This window comes from Mastigoproctus giganteus, chromosome 3 (assembly GCF_048544385.1).
Source record: "Mastigoproctus giganteus isolate SK-2022 chromosome 3, ASM4854438v1, whole genome shotgun sequence".
NCBI classification, from domain to species: Eukaryota; Metazoa; Arthropoda; class Arachnida; order Uropygi; family Thelyphonidae; genus Mastigoproctus; species Mastigoproctus giganteus.
The window spans coordinates 211,946,092-211,964,774 of record NC_143577.1 but is presented as its reverse complement, the minus strand read 5'-3'; the positions used below and the strand labels follow the sequence as shown (position 1 = coordinate 211,964,774).

Here is an 18,683-nt window from a genome sequence, read left to right as displayed (position 1 = left end):
AAATGAAGTGCAGTGAGTTTCATTATCAATGTAGCCTTTTTACTAAAAGGCAGGTAGAAAGAAGTGAAATTGTTGTGCTTAAGAAATAGGAAAGGATGAGGCAAATAGTATTATCAGGCTCCCTTTATCAACATTTGGTGGCACTAAAAGGGGTTTATTTCTGCTCTAATAATATTTAGCAGTGTATAATGGGAACATAAATTCCTATGGATAATCTGAGAGGTGCTAACAAAGCTTACATCTCTTTCTGATTATTCATAAATTTGTTTTTAGTTCGAATATGAAATGTTCTCAGAAGAATCATTGAAGATGTAGCCATATCATTTTCCCTACACAAATTTGTCTATATGAATGGCAAACTTACAATATCCACATCTATTCACTTTTTAAAAACTCAATTTTCAGAAAGAACTAATATACTTCTTTACTCAGAGTATTCACTCCATTAACAGGATATACAAAGAGATCCATGTGTTTACCAATGTAGTGTTTATAGTTTTTATGGGGAAAGGCTTTGATTCCTCCGTAAGCTTTCCACTTGTTGGAAGCGATCCTAATACCACTCAGTCACATTTGCAATTAATGTCTGCAGTATTAAGGATCGCTCTTGTTTAAAGGCAGCAAATCTTATTTTTTGCTGAGGATTGTAGGTTCAAATAACCACATTTTTTTACCTCTCAAATTCTGGCTGATAAAATATTTAGCCTTGATATTACAAGCTTCATTCATCTGGTTTAACAACTTGGTACAGGTTATATAACCTTCTAGACATAGTTTGGCAATATAACATAAAAAAGCAAATATGCAGATATCCCCCCCCCCCCAGGTGAGCATTAGCAGAGGAATGTGATGCAAGAAAACAAGCTTATACAGCATCAACCAAAAAAAAAAAAAAAACCCTTTTCATTTCACCCATCCATTCACTCCAAAAGTTTGTCCACTTCTTCCTTGAGTTTATTTAAGCTGTCAACTTCCACAACAACAGATGGAAGTTTGTTCAAACAATCAGCTACCCGCTTGCTAAAGGCAAATTTCCACACATCTATTTGACAACTGTCTTTCCTCAATTTGAATTTATGCCCTCTCAGGTTTGTAATCTGAGCAAAAGGAAGAATCCCATCAGCATTGGCCCTGCTCAATCCATTCAAGGCCTTATACACCTCAGTCAGATCATCTCGCAGGTGCCTAGTCTCCAGATGCTGCAATTTGCAGACTTAAGCCTTTCTTGGTAAGAGGACCCCTTTGTTCCCTCTCACTAGTCTTGTTGCCCTTCTTTGTCCATGTTCCAGCAGCTGTACATCCTTTCTAAATTGACTCCTCCAGAACTGTTTGCACTACTCAAAGTTTAGCCTCACCATTGCCTTACACAAGTGAATAATCACCTCCTTATCCCTGCTAGCAAAATTCCTGTATATCATTGAAAAGACACCATGACCTGCTCTGGCAGCCTGTCTGAACTGCTTAGAAAACTTCATATCTGACTGCATAATTACCCCCATGTCTTTTTCATTCTCCACTACCCTGAGTGTAGTACTACACAGTTGATACATTTCTTTGGGGTTACTGCTATCCACATGTAGTACTTACTATTTGTCAATTTTAAACTTCAGTTGCCACTTCTCAGCCCATCTGCCCAACTTTTCTAAATCCTGTTGCAGTAGCATACTGTCATTAACAACTCTGCCAACCTTTGTATCATCTGCAAACTTCAACATTAAGCCTAATATACCTTCATCAGTATCATTTATAAATACACAAAACAACAGCAGACCCAATACCAAATCCTGGAGACTCCACTAATAACATTAGTCCACGAAGAGCAGTGTCCATTGATTACCACTCTGTCTTCTCCCACTCAACCATCCTTTTATCCATTGCAGCAACTTACCCTTACTGCCATACTGCTCCAATTTGTACAGTAGTCTTCCATGTGCAACAGTATCAAAAGCTTTCATGAAATCCAAGTATATGATATCAAAATTACTTTTTGTATCCAGCTCCTTTGTGACCACATCATAGTGTCCAATCAAATTGGTCAGACAAGACTTCTCCTTAAAAGCCCAAGCTGTCTGAATTATTACTGCAGTCTTGTCTAGATGATCCTGCAATGCTTCTCTAACCAGTGACTCCATTATTTTTCTCTGAACAGAAGGTAAACTAACAGGTCTGTAATTACTTGTCTCGTCCTTTGATCCACCTTTGTGAATTTGGGATACATTTGCACATCTCCAGTCCATGGGGACATCCCCTGAGTCCAAGGATACTCTCATAATTATGGTTAAGGGTTTTCTTACTTCCTTTGCCACCTCCTTTAATATTACTGGATAGATCCATCCATCCCAGGTGCCTTTCTTATGTTTAACTTCAATAATATCTCCTCCACTTTGCTACCAGTAGTTACAAAATCATTTAGCTCCCTGTTAGAGTTTAATAAGCTTCTGTCCTCCCCTTCCATGTGGAATTCCTCATGTGAATGTTGGTAACATCATCAGTTGGTCCCATTGTATAGACTTTAAAAACTGCCTCAGACCTCTGTAGTCACCTTTACGAAAACAAAAACCCTTTTCTTATCCCATCAGGGATAAGGGAACTCCTACATCAGTATGCTGTGATCACTTTCACCTAGTGTTTCCTTTATCTGTAAATTCTTAATGCATGAATAATCACTGCTAATAATCAGACCATGAGTATTACTCCTTCTGGTTGTCTCTTGAACATGCTGCTGTAAAAAACAACCATCCAATAAATCCATAAAATGCTTGTTAGTGTGTGAGTGACCAACCCACAAGTTCCAGTCAATATCTAGGAAGTTAAAATCCCCCATTATAAGACATTCTGATTTACTAGCCCACTCTATTTCTTTGTATAGTTGTTCATTGAACTCATCAGAGTCATTTGTCCTATAACATACTCCTACCATCATTTTTGTTTTCCCAGTGCTTATTTCACATCAAACTGACTCAACATTGCACTGTCCACAAATGTCAACTGGATTCACTGCCTTAGATTTTATGTGTTTCTTACCTAACAGCATAACCCCACTTCCCTTGCTGTCTTGTCTATCCTTTCTGTACACATTGTACTCCCTAAATTCCAAAGCTACTTTCCTTATATCCATGTGATACGTCTCTGATATCCCAACAATTGTCCACCTTTGATGTCTTGACCAGCACTTCAAATTCATCAATTATATTTTCTGTACTCCTAGCATTGGCATACATGCAAGTACAGATAACCCTCATATAACACAGTTATTAGGTTCCTGTAAAATGTTGTGTTGTGCAAAACTGTGTTATATGGGACTAAGAAAAACTACAAAAAGGGGGATTACGTTCCAAAAGTTAACAAAAATGCACTATTTCATTAACAAAACATACCATTTTAGATTTCGTGTATCTTCTGCTCTCTTTAAAAAATCAGTAATCTGGGTTTGTTTGCTTTTGCTTGATAAATCTTTGTGAATTTCATCATATGGAACTAAGCATTTTTGAAGCTCCCTTTTGAACTTTGAGCTCCTTTCATTCAAGAATCTGCATTCAAAAAATAAGATTCTAATTGCTCGGCTAACTTTATGCCTTCCCCTATACTTTTTAGTGTAAAATTTGGAAGTTTAGAATTTTCCATCTGCGATATCATCTGAATTGATTTTACCTCCGATGCTATTTGCACCAAATCTGCTACGCTGGCTTCTTTTTCTACCAGTAATTCTTGAATGTCTTCAGTAATCATATCTTTTTTATTTTTTTTAGGAGGATTGGAGACTAAGGCCATGTTACTCTGTGTATATTGCCTATAAATTGTGTGTCCTGAGGTCGATTTTCTGTTTTGCTGGACGAAAACCCGAGTTTCCGGAATAAAAAAACATACTACCCTTGCCCAAGCCCAACTAACTCAGCCACGTTGTGAAAAAGACCCATAAAAATTCCTCCCTTCATCGACGGGATGCGAATTCCGGTCTTTTCCAGCTGGTGTGGGGAGGAGGACGATTCTATCAACTGTGCTACCCATGAGGGCTTCAATAGTCATATCATGCATTTGCACTAACTTGTACGTAGTCATATCATCAAAACCTTGTCCTCCTACAGTCAATATGATGCGTTGCACTAACTTGTACGTAGTCATATCATCAAAATCTTGTCCTCCTACCGACGTAGCAAGTTCTACTATCACACTGATTCTGTTTTCTGCCCATTCGATCATATTTCATGAATGAACTGACTCTGGCCATACATTTTCCCACATGCATTTAACATTGATGGTTTTACTTCTTTTGGTGATAAAGCTGATTCTGATACAGTCCACAAATGAGAAATGTTTCCATACCTCCATTACTTCAATAGATTTGGAATCAATTTTTTCCAAAATCCATTGTAACAATTTTCTGATGGAATGAGTTTTAAAGGTAGATATAATGCCTTGATCTAACGGCTGAATGAAAGAAATTGTGTTAACCCAGTACAACTGTGGCAGTAGGAACATAACTTCAACGTTTGGATGACTTAAATCTTTTGGATGGCCTGGTGTGCTATCCAATAGTAATAAAACTTTGAAATCTAAATTTTTACACAAGTTCAACAAGTACAAGTTCAATGGCGCAGAACGTAACATGGGAATTTCCCAACAAAATAAGATACAGGGATTTCTCAATAATTCTCTTTTTTTTTTTTTTTTTTTTTTTTTTTTTTTTTTTGACTAGCAAGTCACAGCACAGATTCAAAAAGAGTGGAAAAGTTGAAAAATTACATCCGACATAATAGCAGGGTTTCCCCCCCCCAAAAAAGCTCAAAAATACCCTGTTATGTGAGGTTTACTGAATTTCTCTAACCATGTTAGAGTGAAACTGCGTTATATTAGTACCTTGTTGTGTGTGGATTGCCGCAATTTATCAATCATGTTAGAGCAAAACCATGTTGTAGAAGTACCATGTTATACAGGGGTTTCCTGTATACATGCACTTATTCTTACTCTTAGTTACCCTAACACATCCCATGTATTTACTTGTTTCGTGACGACTCCCGGCAGTCCCTGAAATTCCCAGAAATTTGCTTTCCAGGCTGCTGCTCATTTCAATAGAAGCAGTGCAAGAATCACAACTATGCCTGTGGCTACTGTTAATTTAGTATTCTGTGAACACCCCCAAGCTAGCAGTTTTCCAACCCACCTAACATTGCCTTGATAGCATCAGCAAATATTCTTGCACCCTTTCTATTTAAGTGTATCCCATCCCCATAGAAGCAATCTCTCCTGTTAACAAGCGCAGACCACGCTGAGAAAAATTTCACCCCATGAGCCATGCACAATCTCTCCAGGGCCGAATTAATTGACAATGCTCTCATCATATACTCACTCCAATCATGTCTGGGCAGAATTGCAGACACTTTCAAATTTAACCCCAACTTGTGACTTTTTTCCAACATTGACCTGTACTTGTAAAGTAAGTCTGCAGACCTTCACCTAATGTCATTAAATAAATAAATAAATAAATTTTCTGTTTATACTCCGGGACGACCAAACGGTCAGAGGAGTTCACAAGATAGACAGAATACAAGAAATAGCACCGTGTCACGGACTTGAACCCCGGTCACTCAAGGCACGTGTACTTATGCACCCGCGCGCCTGACCACTAGGCTACGGCGACCTTATTTGCAGAATAGCAGATGTACGTCAATTTGCTTTCAACTATCAACATTAGTGCCAACATGTACAACAATATCACCTTTTGTGCCCTTCAGAGATGATATCTGCTCCACAACATCATCAACTTTTGCCCCTGGCAGACATAACCTGGTCCTATTCCACCTATCCTTTTTACACAATATATTTTCCGTTTCCCTGACAATTGAGTCACTGACTAACTAGCTCCTGTGGAACCAGCACATTCTGCCCTGAATATTGCCATTGTGTTGCCTGATGCACAAGAGTGAGCTCTGGCATTGAGTTGGACAGCTGAGAGCTTGATGGGCCCCTCAATTTAATTCCTTCAAGGGCATCTACCCAACTCTTCAAACTCTCATAGCCACCCATCAGAACACTGAGTTGCCACCTAATTTCTTGATACTCTCTGCACCTAGCACACATATAAGACATCCTCCTTGGCTAGATCATGTCCTGTTCCAAGAAGTCTACAAACATTTCACATTTTGCACTTTTTTTTTGGACTGTGACGTGTTGGAGAATTGCCCCCCTTCGGTTTCCTCCCCCAAGCCACAGCAGTTCCGCTACTTTGTGCAGGTTGCTTTGCTGCTGTCGTCTGGGGCATAATTTCTGTTTAAATACAATTTAATTAATAATAAAAATTAATAAGATTTATAAACTGAATTGATTAATTGACAATACTATACTAAGCTAACAGATTCCTAATACAGTGCTACATATTACGCTATCTAATTTTACGTTGTACCTTATGCTAGCAAGTTTGAAATATACATTACACTATCCCATATTGATCTAATATACTACAACAATGGCAGCAAGATTCGAACAGTACAAAGTTCTACAGATACTAAGTAGTAACCTACAAAATCTCTATCTAAATTCAAAATAAACTAAGTAGCGTGACTAGGACTATAAAGCTACTTCTAGAAAATAAATTAATATGCCAATTAAGTCAATAAAATGGCATAAATTTAACAAAATGTATCTGTTTGCTGGAGCCTTAAAATCTTTGCCTGCATGTGGATATCCTCATTCCCAAACTCTTGGGCACAGATGGTTATCATAGGCATTTTGGCTGCCCAGAAGTAAATCATGTAATATGCTATGTAGATAATTTTTATGCCATTCAAAAAAACAAAAAAAAAAACTGTCAGCTAATAATGACCTGCATTTCATGCAATAAACAGAGCTCCAATAAAAAAATTCAAACATAAGGTTGCTGTGTTTCATTAACAAACAGATCTTATCACATTCATGTATTGCATTTCTTTGCAAATTAAACCCAGATTTTGAAAAGTGAAAAGGAACAACATTCAGTGTTGTTCTTTTTCCATTGCCATTAGTTGTCACCATGGAGGAATTTCTGTAGCATAGTTAGCATGAAACATCTAGTTGTTCTAATCACTAATTCCCATGTTGAGAATAAATATTTTTTCACAATAACTATCCCATATGGTAGAATTTAAATACTAAAGTCTGCACATATAGTAGACATTCAATTTCTTGGAACTATTGAAATAGTTTCTCATGTTACAAATTTCTTCTTCTAGGTGTGTGCTGACATCAGTAGAGGTAGTTGATAATTATAATAAAAGGACACAGGCTGAATCATTTGAATCTACAGAAATTTTTACCATTCATAAAGACACCATACAAAAAGTTGCAGATGACTCTGATAGAAGCTTTTGGGAACAACTCACACCAGCTGCAAAGGGTTCCTTGCTGCTTCTCAATAATTTTTTTTAAATCTGTGCAATAGTCTTTTCATTTCAAATTTAAATATTCCATATGAAAAACAGTAACCTATTGTTAACTATTAGAAATATTTTTGAACCCTTTGAAAATAAAGAAATTGTTACCTTCCTTTCTTGATTTGTAAATGGTTGTTACAATCCTAATTAAAATAAGCAGGTCTTAAAACATTAGTTACAGATAAGCAATATCTGGAGTTGGGAGTTTGGCAAATAAGGTGCCTTTGCAAAAAATAAGTATATTGTTCTTTATTCATAAAGAACAATTATGCTGCAGCTCAAGCTACACTTAGGAATTGTGCACCCCTTACTTGAGCCTGACTAATTTGGCTGTGAAGTGGGGGGGAAAACCCATAAAAACTCCTCCTCCCATCTTGGCTGAATTTGAACCCAGGCATCTTCTACATGGAATAGAAGAACAGTAATCTTAACTTCGCACAAGAAGATGAGTTTTTTCTCACTGAAATCTAGTTATAGAAAAATCCCAGGGTATAAAACTCTCGTCAATATAATTTTCTAAACAACTACAGACTTCAAATGTGGCTCGAAAAATTGACAAATATTAGCTTATTTTAAATAACCTGTCATCAGCAAGCCATAAAGTGCTGTCTGAAGAATGAAGTAACTGAAATAATTAGTAACTGTCGCGAGCTTAGTAACTTATGGGCCAACAGTCATTTGGTCAATATTCAGGCAAAGTTATGTTATGCCTTTTACATAACACAACTTGCGAGCAGAGTTTTGTTGCATGAAAGGCATAACATGGGATATTTAAAATTATTTGCGAAGCAAAAAAAAAAAACACTTTGCAACAATTTATGGTAAAAATTAATTAGTTTATTGAATATTAAATTCTGAAGAATTTAAATTTAAAGGCAAACACACCTAGTACATTCAAATGCTTAAATTAATCAGTTTGCAGGCAATTAGCATTAGTAGAGGCATATGATGCAAGAAAGCAAGCTTATGCAGCATCAGCCAAAAAAAAAAAAAAAAAAAAAAAAAAAGCTCCCATTTCACCCCTCTGTTCGTTCCAAATACCTGTCCAGCTCAGCCTTAAATTTATTTAGGTTTTAACTTCCACAACAAAAGATGGAAGTCTGTTCCACCAATCAACTACCCGCTGGCTAAAGGCAAATTTCTGCACATCTATCCTACAACTGTCTTTCCTCAATTTGAATTTATGCCCTCTCAGGTGATTATTCTGAGCAAGAGGGAGAATCCCATCAGCCTTGAGCATGCTCAAACCATTCAAGGCTTTATACACCTCAATCAGATCACCTCGCAGGTGCCTAATCTCCAGACACTGTAATCTGCAAAACTTAAGCCTTTCTTCGTAAGAGCAACCCTTACCTACCAAGAGGCTAAAAAATCCCTACCGGTTCCAAATACTAATAAGCCCACTTATGCACAAATAACCACGAAACATATATCAATTTCTACCCAAACGGCAGTCACTATACCACCAAGTAAATCACTAGCTGAATGAGCAAGGTCACTGTTGTCCCCAGTACCAACGCACCAAAAGAAAAACAAACAAACAAAGCAAAGCCATAAATATACCAATCACAGTACAAATAGATGCCATTCAACAGCAGAATACCACAGTATCTACCACTCCTGACTTCATGGACACAGAATTCATGGACTCAGAAGACAATTTAAATCAAGACGAACAGGTTCTAGAACTGTTCACCAATGAGGATATGGATACAGGGAAACCTTATTTCCCAAAGAAGGGGAAAGGTAAGCTTGAGCGATGTAAACCTTCTGTCACTCGAAAAGAAGCCGAGGGTTCCACTAAACCCAAACAATTCTTACCTTCTTACCGTGGGATTGCAGAGGCTATTGTAGTAATTTGTCCGACATCCGAGATCTCCTTTCACAATATGACCCTATTGCCTTTTGCTTACAAGAAACCAATCTGACACCAAATATAAATATTTCCCTTTGGAAATACATAATATTTCCGAAGGAAAATATTATGGGGGAGTAGCACTGATCATCAACCCCCAGATACCCTCAAAGCCACTCCCGCTAAAAACAAACCTTGAGGCAGTTGCTGTGCGAATCAATATTAACTTTGATTTAACCAATCTCGTTATACTTGCCACCTAACCAAAATATAAGCTATGCCGACCAAATCCAGCAAACATCTTGCAGTGGTGTTTTTGACATTGAAAAAGCTTTTCACACTTCTTGGAGATATGATATTATGCAAACCCTATACAATCTGGGATTATGCGAACACCTACCACAGTTGATCAGAAGCTTCCTGCACTGCCGCTCATTTCAAGTTCACAACCACTTATCTTCAAAATCTAGAAGAATTAGTGATACAACTTCCCAAACCCTACTGCATCTTAGGAGACCTCAACAGTCACCATTTGCTGTGGGGAAACCATAATCTGGACAAGTGTGGACAAACCATTGAAAAACTACTTGATCAATATAATCTGATAACTCAATAATGGGGCTCACACCTATGCACATCTTCCTACAGGATCTACATCAGCTATTGATGTCTCTCTATGCACAGCAACCATATATCCTCTATTTGGATGGACTATTCACAACAATCTGCTGGGCAGTGATCATTATCCTGTGAAATGCTGCATTAACACAAGCATTAGCATTAGTAGAGCCAAAAAAAAACACACTCCCATTTCACCCCTCCGTTCATTCCAAGTACCTGTCCAGCTCAGCCTTAAATTTATTTAGGCTATCAACTTCCACAACAAAGGATGGAAGTCTGTTCCACCAACCAACCACCCGCTGGCTAAAGGCAAACTTCCGCACATCTATTCTACATCTGTCTTTTCTCAATTTGAATTTATGCCCTCTCAAATTATTATTCTGAGCAAGAGGAAGAATTCCATCAGCATTGAGCATGCTCAAACCATTCAAGGCTTTATACACCTCAATCAGATCATCTCGCAGGTGCCTAGTCTCCAGACACTGTAATTTGCAAAATTTAAGCCTTTCTTCATAAGAGCAACCCTTTGTTCCATTCACTAATCTTGTTGCCCTTCTCTGTACTCGTTCCAATAGCTCTACATCCTTCTTAAAATGAGGCCTCCAGACTTGTATACAGTACTCAAGGTGTGGCCTGACCATTGCCTTATATAAGGGGATAATCATCTTATCCCTACTAGAAACTGACTTGGCGCATTATGGCCTTAGCTGCCGATGCGCCATTAAAAACCAAACCAACCAACCTGCTAGAAAAATTCCTGTATATCATTGACAAGACACTATGAGCTACTCTTGCAGACCGTCTTCACTGCTCAGAAAACTTCATATCTGCCTGCACAATTACCCCCAGGTCCTTTTCGTTCTGTACCACTGTCAGTGTAGTACCACAGAGTTGATACATCACTCTGGGGTTGCTGCTTCCCATATGTAGAACTTTACATTTGCCAATGTTAAACTTCATTTGCCACCTCTCAGCCCATCTGCTCAACTTTTCTAGATTCTGTTGCAGTAGCATAGTGTCAGTAGTGTCCTTGACAACCCTGCCAACCTTCGTATCGTCGGCAAACTTGGACATTAAGCTTGATATACCATCATCGATATCATTTATAAATACAGAAAACAACAATGGACCCAAAACTGAACCCTGAGGGACTCCACTAATAACATTAGTCCACGATGAGCAGTGTCCATTGATTACCACTCTCTGTCTTCTCACACTCAACCATACCTTTATCCATAGCAGCAATTTGCCTCCAGTGCCACACTGCTCCAATTTGTGCAGCAGTCTTCCATATGCAACAGTATCAAAAGCTTTTCTAAGATCCAAATATATGATATCAAAGTAATTCCCTGCATCCGGTTCCTTTGTGACCACATCATAGTATCCAATCAAGTTGGTCAGGCAAGACTTTCCCTTAACAAACCCATGCTATGTCCGAGCTATAACTGAAGTCTTGTCTAGATGATCCTGCAGTGCTTCTTTAACCAGTGCCTCCATTAATTTTCCTGGAACAGAAGTTAAACTAACAGGTTTATAATTACTTGTGTTGCCCTTTGATCCTCCTTTGTGAATTGGGGTCACATTTGCACATCTCCAGTCCATGGGTACTTCCCCTGAGTCCAAAGAAGCTCTCATAATTATGGCTAAGGGTTTGCTTACTTCCTTTGCTGCCTCCTTTAATATAACTGGATAGATCCCGTCCACCCTGGGTGCCTTTTTTATGTTTATCTTCAACAATTTCTCCTCCACTTTCCTCTCAGTTATTACAAAATCATCCAGCTCACTGCCAGAGTTTAACTCACCTCTGGCATTCCCCTCCTTGAATAACTCCCCCACCTTTCTTATCAAATCCCCAAATGGAACTTTTCCAAATCTGAATGGGACGTGTACAAGCAGCTAGCAACACCAGAAGAAAATCAGACACAACAAACATCCATAAACCTGGCAGTAGAATATATATCTAATCAAATACTGCAGGCAGCAGACAAAGCAATTCCAAAACAATCCACAAAAATATTGGCCAGCTCAAAAGTGTGGTGGAATGATGAATGTAGTGCAACTAAAAAACGGAAGAACAGAGCATGGAATATCTTCAGGAAGTTCCCAACAACAGAAAACCTCATCCGCTTTAAACAGGCAAGAGCCAAGGCAAAATGAGTCAGGCAGACTAGCAAAAGGGAAGCATGGAGATGCTTCGCTTCCAAAATCACAAGAACGACAAAAACTCAAACAATATAGGCAAAAATACAGCGGATGTACGCAAAACATCCACGCATCAACTGCCCCATGCTCACTGTCAATGGCTATGATATCACAAAACCAGAGGAGACTGCAAACACCCTGGGTAGATCTTTCATGGAAATATCGGCTACGACATCATACTCGCCATATTTTTAGGCACACAAAGCACAAGCTGAAAAACACCATATCAATTTTGAATCAGCATCAACTTTTGCATTAAAATCTCCCCTTCACAATGTCAGAGTTGCATCATACTCTATCGTCTACTAAACTCAGTGCAGCAGGGCCAGATGGAATCCACTACATCGTGATAGCAAAACTCACCGAACCGGCCCTCAAGACTCTGTTACTCCTTTATAACAGCATATTCAAAGAAAACATTCCCTGACAAATGGCATCATGCATACATTCTGGCTTTTCCAAGACCAGGCAAAGACCCTACACACCCACAACATTATTGACCTATTGCACTCACTAGCTGTATGAGCAGCGTCATGAAAAAAATGGTCAACGCCCGACTAACCTGGTTTCTAGCTCAAATTGATCTAAATCCAGTGCAATATGGTTTCCGTGAAAGTAGATCTACTCTTGACCTTTTGATCAAGACAGAAATAAACATTTGTGATGCCTTCGTCAGAAAAGAACATCTTGCAATGGTCTTCTTTGACATTGAAAAAGCTTTTGACACTTCTTAGAGATATATTATGCAAACCCTATACGATCTGGGATTATGCAGACACCTACCACAGTTTATCTGAAACTTCCTACACTGCCGCTCATTTCAAGTTAGAGTTCATAACCACTTATCTTCAAAATTCATCCAGGAAGAAGGAATACCACAAGGGTCAGTGCTAAGTGCCACTCTCTTTAGTATAATAATGAATTCAATAACACATGACCTCCCACAAACAATATCCACTACCCTGTATGCTGATGACTTCAGTGTCGCCTGCCATTTGCCTAATATGCGAATGATAGAAAGACAGTTACAATGTGCCATCAACAAAATAGCTAAATGGTCCCAAAACAATGGATTTCATCTCTCACACCAAAAAAACGTTTGGGATACACTTCTGTAGGAAGCGTAACCAACATCAACATCTGGAACTTACACTAGAAAATCAAGTCATACCAGTGGTCCCTAGTGTCCGCTTTCTTGGTGTGATATTCGACCAAAAACGTTTTGGAATGCACCTTTTGAGTCAGACAATCTTGGAAAGGGGGAAATGACATTCTGACATATAATGAAAAGGGAGCATGGGGCAAAAAAGGTTGAGAACCACTGGTCTATAATTTCCAATTTCTGATTTATCTCCTTTCTTATGCAGCAAAACTATGATTGCATTATTCCACTCCTTAGGCATCATGCCTTTCCTAATGTATTTTTGAAAAGTCTTGCCAGTTTCTGTATCATATCTCTTCCTCCCTTATGGCGCCTCCGTAGCCAGGTGGGAAGGAGCAGCAGTGCGTAGCACACGCTTCTTGATTAGACCGGGGTTCGAGCCCGTCACTACCAAATACGGAGGGTGCGGAAAGGTCAGGGAATGACCACCGCATATCCCGGAGCAATATGGCCTTAGTTGCTAATGCTCCTAAAAACCAAAAATAACTAACTCTCTTCCTCCCAATTTTAACAACTCTGCAGTAACTTCATCTTCACCCAGGGCTTTCTGATTCTTCAATGCATGTTCTACCTCATCAGGAAGGATATCGGGTATGTTTGTATGTGTTACTAGTTTGTGATCCATCTTCCCCACTGCTGGCATTATTCCCTTGCTCCTTATATAATTCTTTATAGTAGCCTTCTGCTATTTGAATTATGCTATCTCTGCTATTTATAAGTACACCATCACTGTTCTTCAGTTTCAGTATCATTTGCCTTTCTGTTTTACTGCTCATGGCTGATGATTTAATTTAAGTTCTTTGTTTTCCTTCAATGCTTGTTCTACTTTTTTTGTGTTAAATCTTTTTATGTCCTCCCTGAGTCTCTTTCTAATGGTCTTGCATAACTCAAGTATACTCAATTTTGTCCTTGTCAGTGTTTATCTTGCTCTTCATTTGTTCATCTTCTGTTCATTGTGACAAGTGTTTCTTGACTAATTTTTTCATCTTTGGATTTCTTTTTACGTATAGATTTCTTGCACTTTATCACTTTCAGAAAGTTGTATTTCTTGTCAATATCTTGGTCCTGAAAGGTCTTCAAAGCTCAAACTTGTTCTTAAGTTCCAGTACATACTGCTTTTCTCCTCTTTTGTTATCTCAAAGACCATATTATTTACTTGAGTCAGTTTTTTCCTTTCTTTTCTTACATCTATATCAAATGTGCATCTTATTCCGTGATCACTTCCAACATTTACCTTGTTCGGGACGGTAACATCATTCACAATATATCTTCTGTTAGTGAGGATGAAGTCGATTTCATTAATTGTTAATCCATTTGGGCTTTTCCATGTCCACACTTTTCTTGAAAAAAGTGTTCATTACTGACATTCCTCGAGATTCTGCAAATTCCACAAGTTTTTCACCGATTCCTAAATTTCCTATAGTTTCCCTTTCTGCATTGTTTTGTCTCTTTCCAACCTTAGCATTGAAATCCCCCATAATGATAGTGTAGTGGGTTTTCTGCTCGTTTAGTAGGCTTTAAATGTGGCAATAACACCTTGGTTGAATGAGAGATGTACAGTGGCAGACAAAAAAACTGCATTACCTTAAAAAAAAAAAAGTAACATTTTAATGAAACTTATAAGATATTGTTTGATTACAGTCATTTTGTTTGTTGCAAAGCAAAGGTATTGCATTAGCCGTGTCTATAAATACGGTGTTGGAAGGGTACACACGTTCATTAGTATCCTGTTTTGCAAAGGTATAAGCATGGCTCCATATGTTCAGTTGACACCAAGAAAAAAAAGTGTAGCTTTTGTTCTGTCCCAGGAAGAGCTTTCTACGCGTGCTATCGCTGATAAAATTGGCTGCCACCAGTCAACAGTATCCTAAGTGCTGAAATTAAAGCGTGAAACTGGTAATGTGAAGAGAAGTCCTGGATCAGGCCATAACAGAGTGACTACACCTTCCCAACATCGATATTTGAAATGGCTATGCCTTCGTAATCACCATGCTAGTGCTCCTGATCTAAAACTGGAGTTTGAGATGGCCTCTGGTGTTGAAACAAGTGCACGAACTATCCAGAGATGGCTTTCAGGATGTGGTCTGCATGCCTATCGCGCCAAGAAGAAGCCTTTGTTGACCCAACAAATGAGGAAGAAGTGACTTGCTTGGGCTAAAACGCATGTTTCATGGACAAAAGAGCAATGGGACACTTTCATCTTTTCTGACGAATCAAAATTTAACCTGCATGGCTCGGATGGGAAGCGATATGTCAGAAGACGAAAATCAGAGGCATACCATCCTGACTGCATAACACCGACTGTAAAGTTCCCCAACGGTCAGATGGTCTGGGGATGCATAACAAGCAAAGGGGTGGGGCAAATTAAGTTTATTAATGGAATGGTGAATGCAGAAACCTACACTGCTGTCTTGGAGGAGTGCCTGAAACCGGTTATAAGGATCACCACACAGACTTCCAAAACTGCATTTTTCAACAGGACTCAGCACCTTGCCACACAGAAAAATTGGGAAGTTTTATGCTATTTAGATTTAATGATGAGTTTATCTTCTTGTCTCACAAGGCTTAAAACATACACCAATGTTTTCCCTCATTTTTCTCCCTTAAGGTGCTGGCATTAGTGTTGGACTGGCCCGGCAACAGTCCAGATTGGAACCCACTGGCTGTTCAGGGGGGTGAACCTAAGGTGATTGAACAGATAATAATAAAATAATAATAACCCTATTGAAAATTGCTGGAACATAATGTCTAAAATTGCTCAGAAGAAGCCAACAAGTAAGATTCAGCTGCAGGAAAGCATTGTAAGGGTGTGGTACCACAAAATTGGGCAACCGTATATCCAGAAGTTGATTAACTCTATGCCAAATCATTGTAAGGCTAATTGCAGCTCGAGGAGGAACAACAAAATGTTGAGGACTTATTTTGCTGATTTCCAGTACATAATACTATTACGTTAACTTGCCATTTCAGTTTGTACACGTAAATGCAATAAAATGTATGTTTGGTTGTCATGATTGCTATTTGTATGATTTCTCATATTTCAATTAATTACGCATTTTACCCTTTGGGAAAGATATTCATGGCAATTAGGTATATCAGGTGGTGTCTTTTTATTGGATTTCATTCACAGAGATATGTATCCCATCTAATAAATGCATTTCGAACATTTGTGCAACCAACAGTTTAGCGAAAAACACATTATTTGCAAAATTCATAAGTGATTCAGTTTTTTTGTCTGCCACTTGTAGTGTTTGGAGGCATGTAAAAAAATTTTATATGATTTTTTCAAATCTTTCAAGCTCTCTTTTGCTTGGATGTCCTGGTGCATTGTCCATGATCAGAATTGCTTTATAATATACAATCTTCAAGTAAACTGTCCCCAGACACTTTACTGAGTGATGACTGTGGTCTCATGTACATACAAGCAAATGCAATGCACGATTTTTTGTTGCTGTTAAAAGAGCATTGTGGCGAGTTGTGACAGCGTTATAGTGAGATATGGGTTATAATATAAGAACAGCATTATAGTGAATCAGTGTAAAGCGAACCACATTATAACGAGGGCCTACTGTACACGTTAGTAACATTGAGTGCATGGAAAATTTACGCAAACTTGTTTGTAGCAACTTCTGATTAACAAATGTGTATACAGACCAGATAGAATTGTATTCTCTGAATTCGATCAAGAAGTTGTATTTTGAGAGCAAAAGTTTTTATAGTCTCACTCTTCTCTTCCACGTATAAGTCTCTTTGAACTGAAATGCATTTGGTTCAGCACGTGCATTTTGATTCAAAATGTGGATCTTAGTTGGGGGGAAAAAATCAACTAGACATTCACGAGCATCACATTATGGTCACCTGAAAATTTCTATTCATGAAAGTTGTCCTTTGGTTTTAGGAAGAAATAGAGTTCACTAGAGAACAGATTGAATGATCACACTGTCTCTCCAGTTCTCGATTTCCCAAGCAGTTTTTGCCATTAACTGTGATAGTAACTCCTTGAAACAGGTAATCAAAAGCATAACTCTTTCAGAATCACAGAAAATGGAATGTATGACTTTGTCCACTAAGGAACAATGCAAAATTTATTGGTAATGCAAATGATCGTTTCCAAGACATATTTTTTTCATTTTGGTCTCAGGATCCAAAGATGGTTGTTACTATTATTTATAGTAACAACATTATTTGTTACTATTATTTATAGTAACAACGCCCTTAAAACCTATAGGTTTTAAGGGTGTATTGTGGCTCTACAAGTGTATGATCACAGAACGATTTGCATGTTGTTTGGGAAATAATTGGGGGAAAAAGCCTAATGAAACCCTAATCTCCACATAACTACCTTAACTACAGCCCCAATTGAAGAATCCATTAAGAATTCTTCCAGTGTCCAACAAGATTCGAATCCAGACTTCTCCAAATGAGTGTCAAGTGGAAAAACCACTATACTATAATGTTTTAATTCATCATTTAGATAGATAGATCTAAAGGATAAATACAAATTTCACTCGTGGTAATAAGAAGGATAAAAACTCCTCTGAGTTTAGATAGTATTGTTATAAAAATGTTTCAATTTCTATAGTCTGCCTCTTTTGTTCATTTACCAATATTCATGGCATTCTCCTGGAGAGTCATATGCACTAAGCTTCAAATGGGTAGTTAATATTCTGTGTTGTCATTTGCATAAGTGTACTGAATCATATACATTTCTCAGTAAATATACACCACATGTATTTTAAGAAAATATTACATTTTATTATTTATATGAAAATAAACTATTATTATTTATTTATTATTATTTTTTTTTTGACTATCCACAATTTACAGCTAGTTTGATTTATTTAAGATCACATTGCACACTGCTGCCAGCCACAAAGCTATAGCCTGAGCACCAGGATCTGGAGATGTTAATCTTTCTGGATTGACATAACTAGCTCTTCCAGCTTTTGCTTTCATACTAAGTGTGGAAATCACAGCCTTCTCAGCACTTCTGATTGCTTCTTTCAAAGTAAGCATCACTATTTGAGGATCAGTTGTTTCGGAATTTAGATGTTTAGTGAGGACAGTAGAAACAGCATACAGAACATCTACCTATACAAAAATAAACTGAAATTTAATTCTTGTATAGATTTTATAATTAAGAGACATGCACAGCTATGTGAAAAATATAAAGTCCAATGTTAAAAATAATATTGTACAATGTATGTAAAAAACATCAGCCGCACCTCCCATGTATATGTTTTTGATACCCTCTATGCCCCATCTATATATTTTGATATCCTTCTCCAGAGTATTACAGTATTGGAATAGTGCTATTCACTCCATATGGCTTGGAAGTAGCTACCAATTGGCAGATATTTGGGTATCTGAAAAACCTCATCAAAGAAAACTTTAATGTCCTTCAATCTGACTTTCCAGTCAACTATAATTCACAATA

General features: G+C 37.9%; 2 protein-coding genes across 2 annotated transcripts in view; one reads left to right on the top strand and one right to left on the bottom strand.

Moving 5' to 3' along the window:
* The window catches only part of LOC150088658 (uridine diphosphate glucose pyrophosphatase NUDT22-like), a 28,002-nt gene extending 20,600 nt beyond the window's left edge, over window positions 1-7,402 (top strand). The window contains exon 3 of the mRNA XM_090370847.1: window positions 7,206-7,402. Within this exon, the coding sequence (XP_090226973.1) occupies window positions 7,206-7,401 (196 nt within the window). The 3' untranslated portion in view covers window position 7,402. The remainder of the gene's footprint in view (window positions 1-7,205) is intronic.
* A 10,671-nt stretch (window positions 7,403-18,073) lies between these two features.
* Window positions 18,074-18,683, bottom strand: part of LOC150088657 (triokinase/FMN cyclase-like) — a 70,734-nt gene continuing 70,124 nt past the window's right edge. The window contains exon 13 of the mRNA XM_090370282.1: window positions 18,074-18,337. Coding sequence (XP_090226408.1) covers window positions 18,074-18,337 — 264 coding nt within the window. The remainder of the gene's footprint in view (window positions 18,338-18,683) is intronic.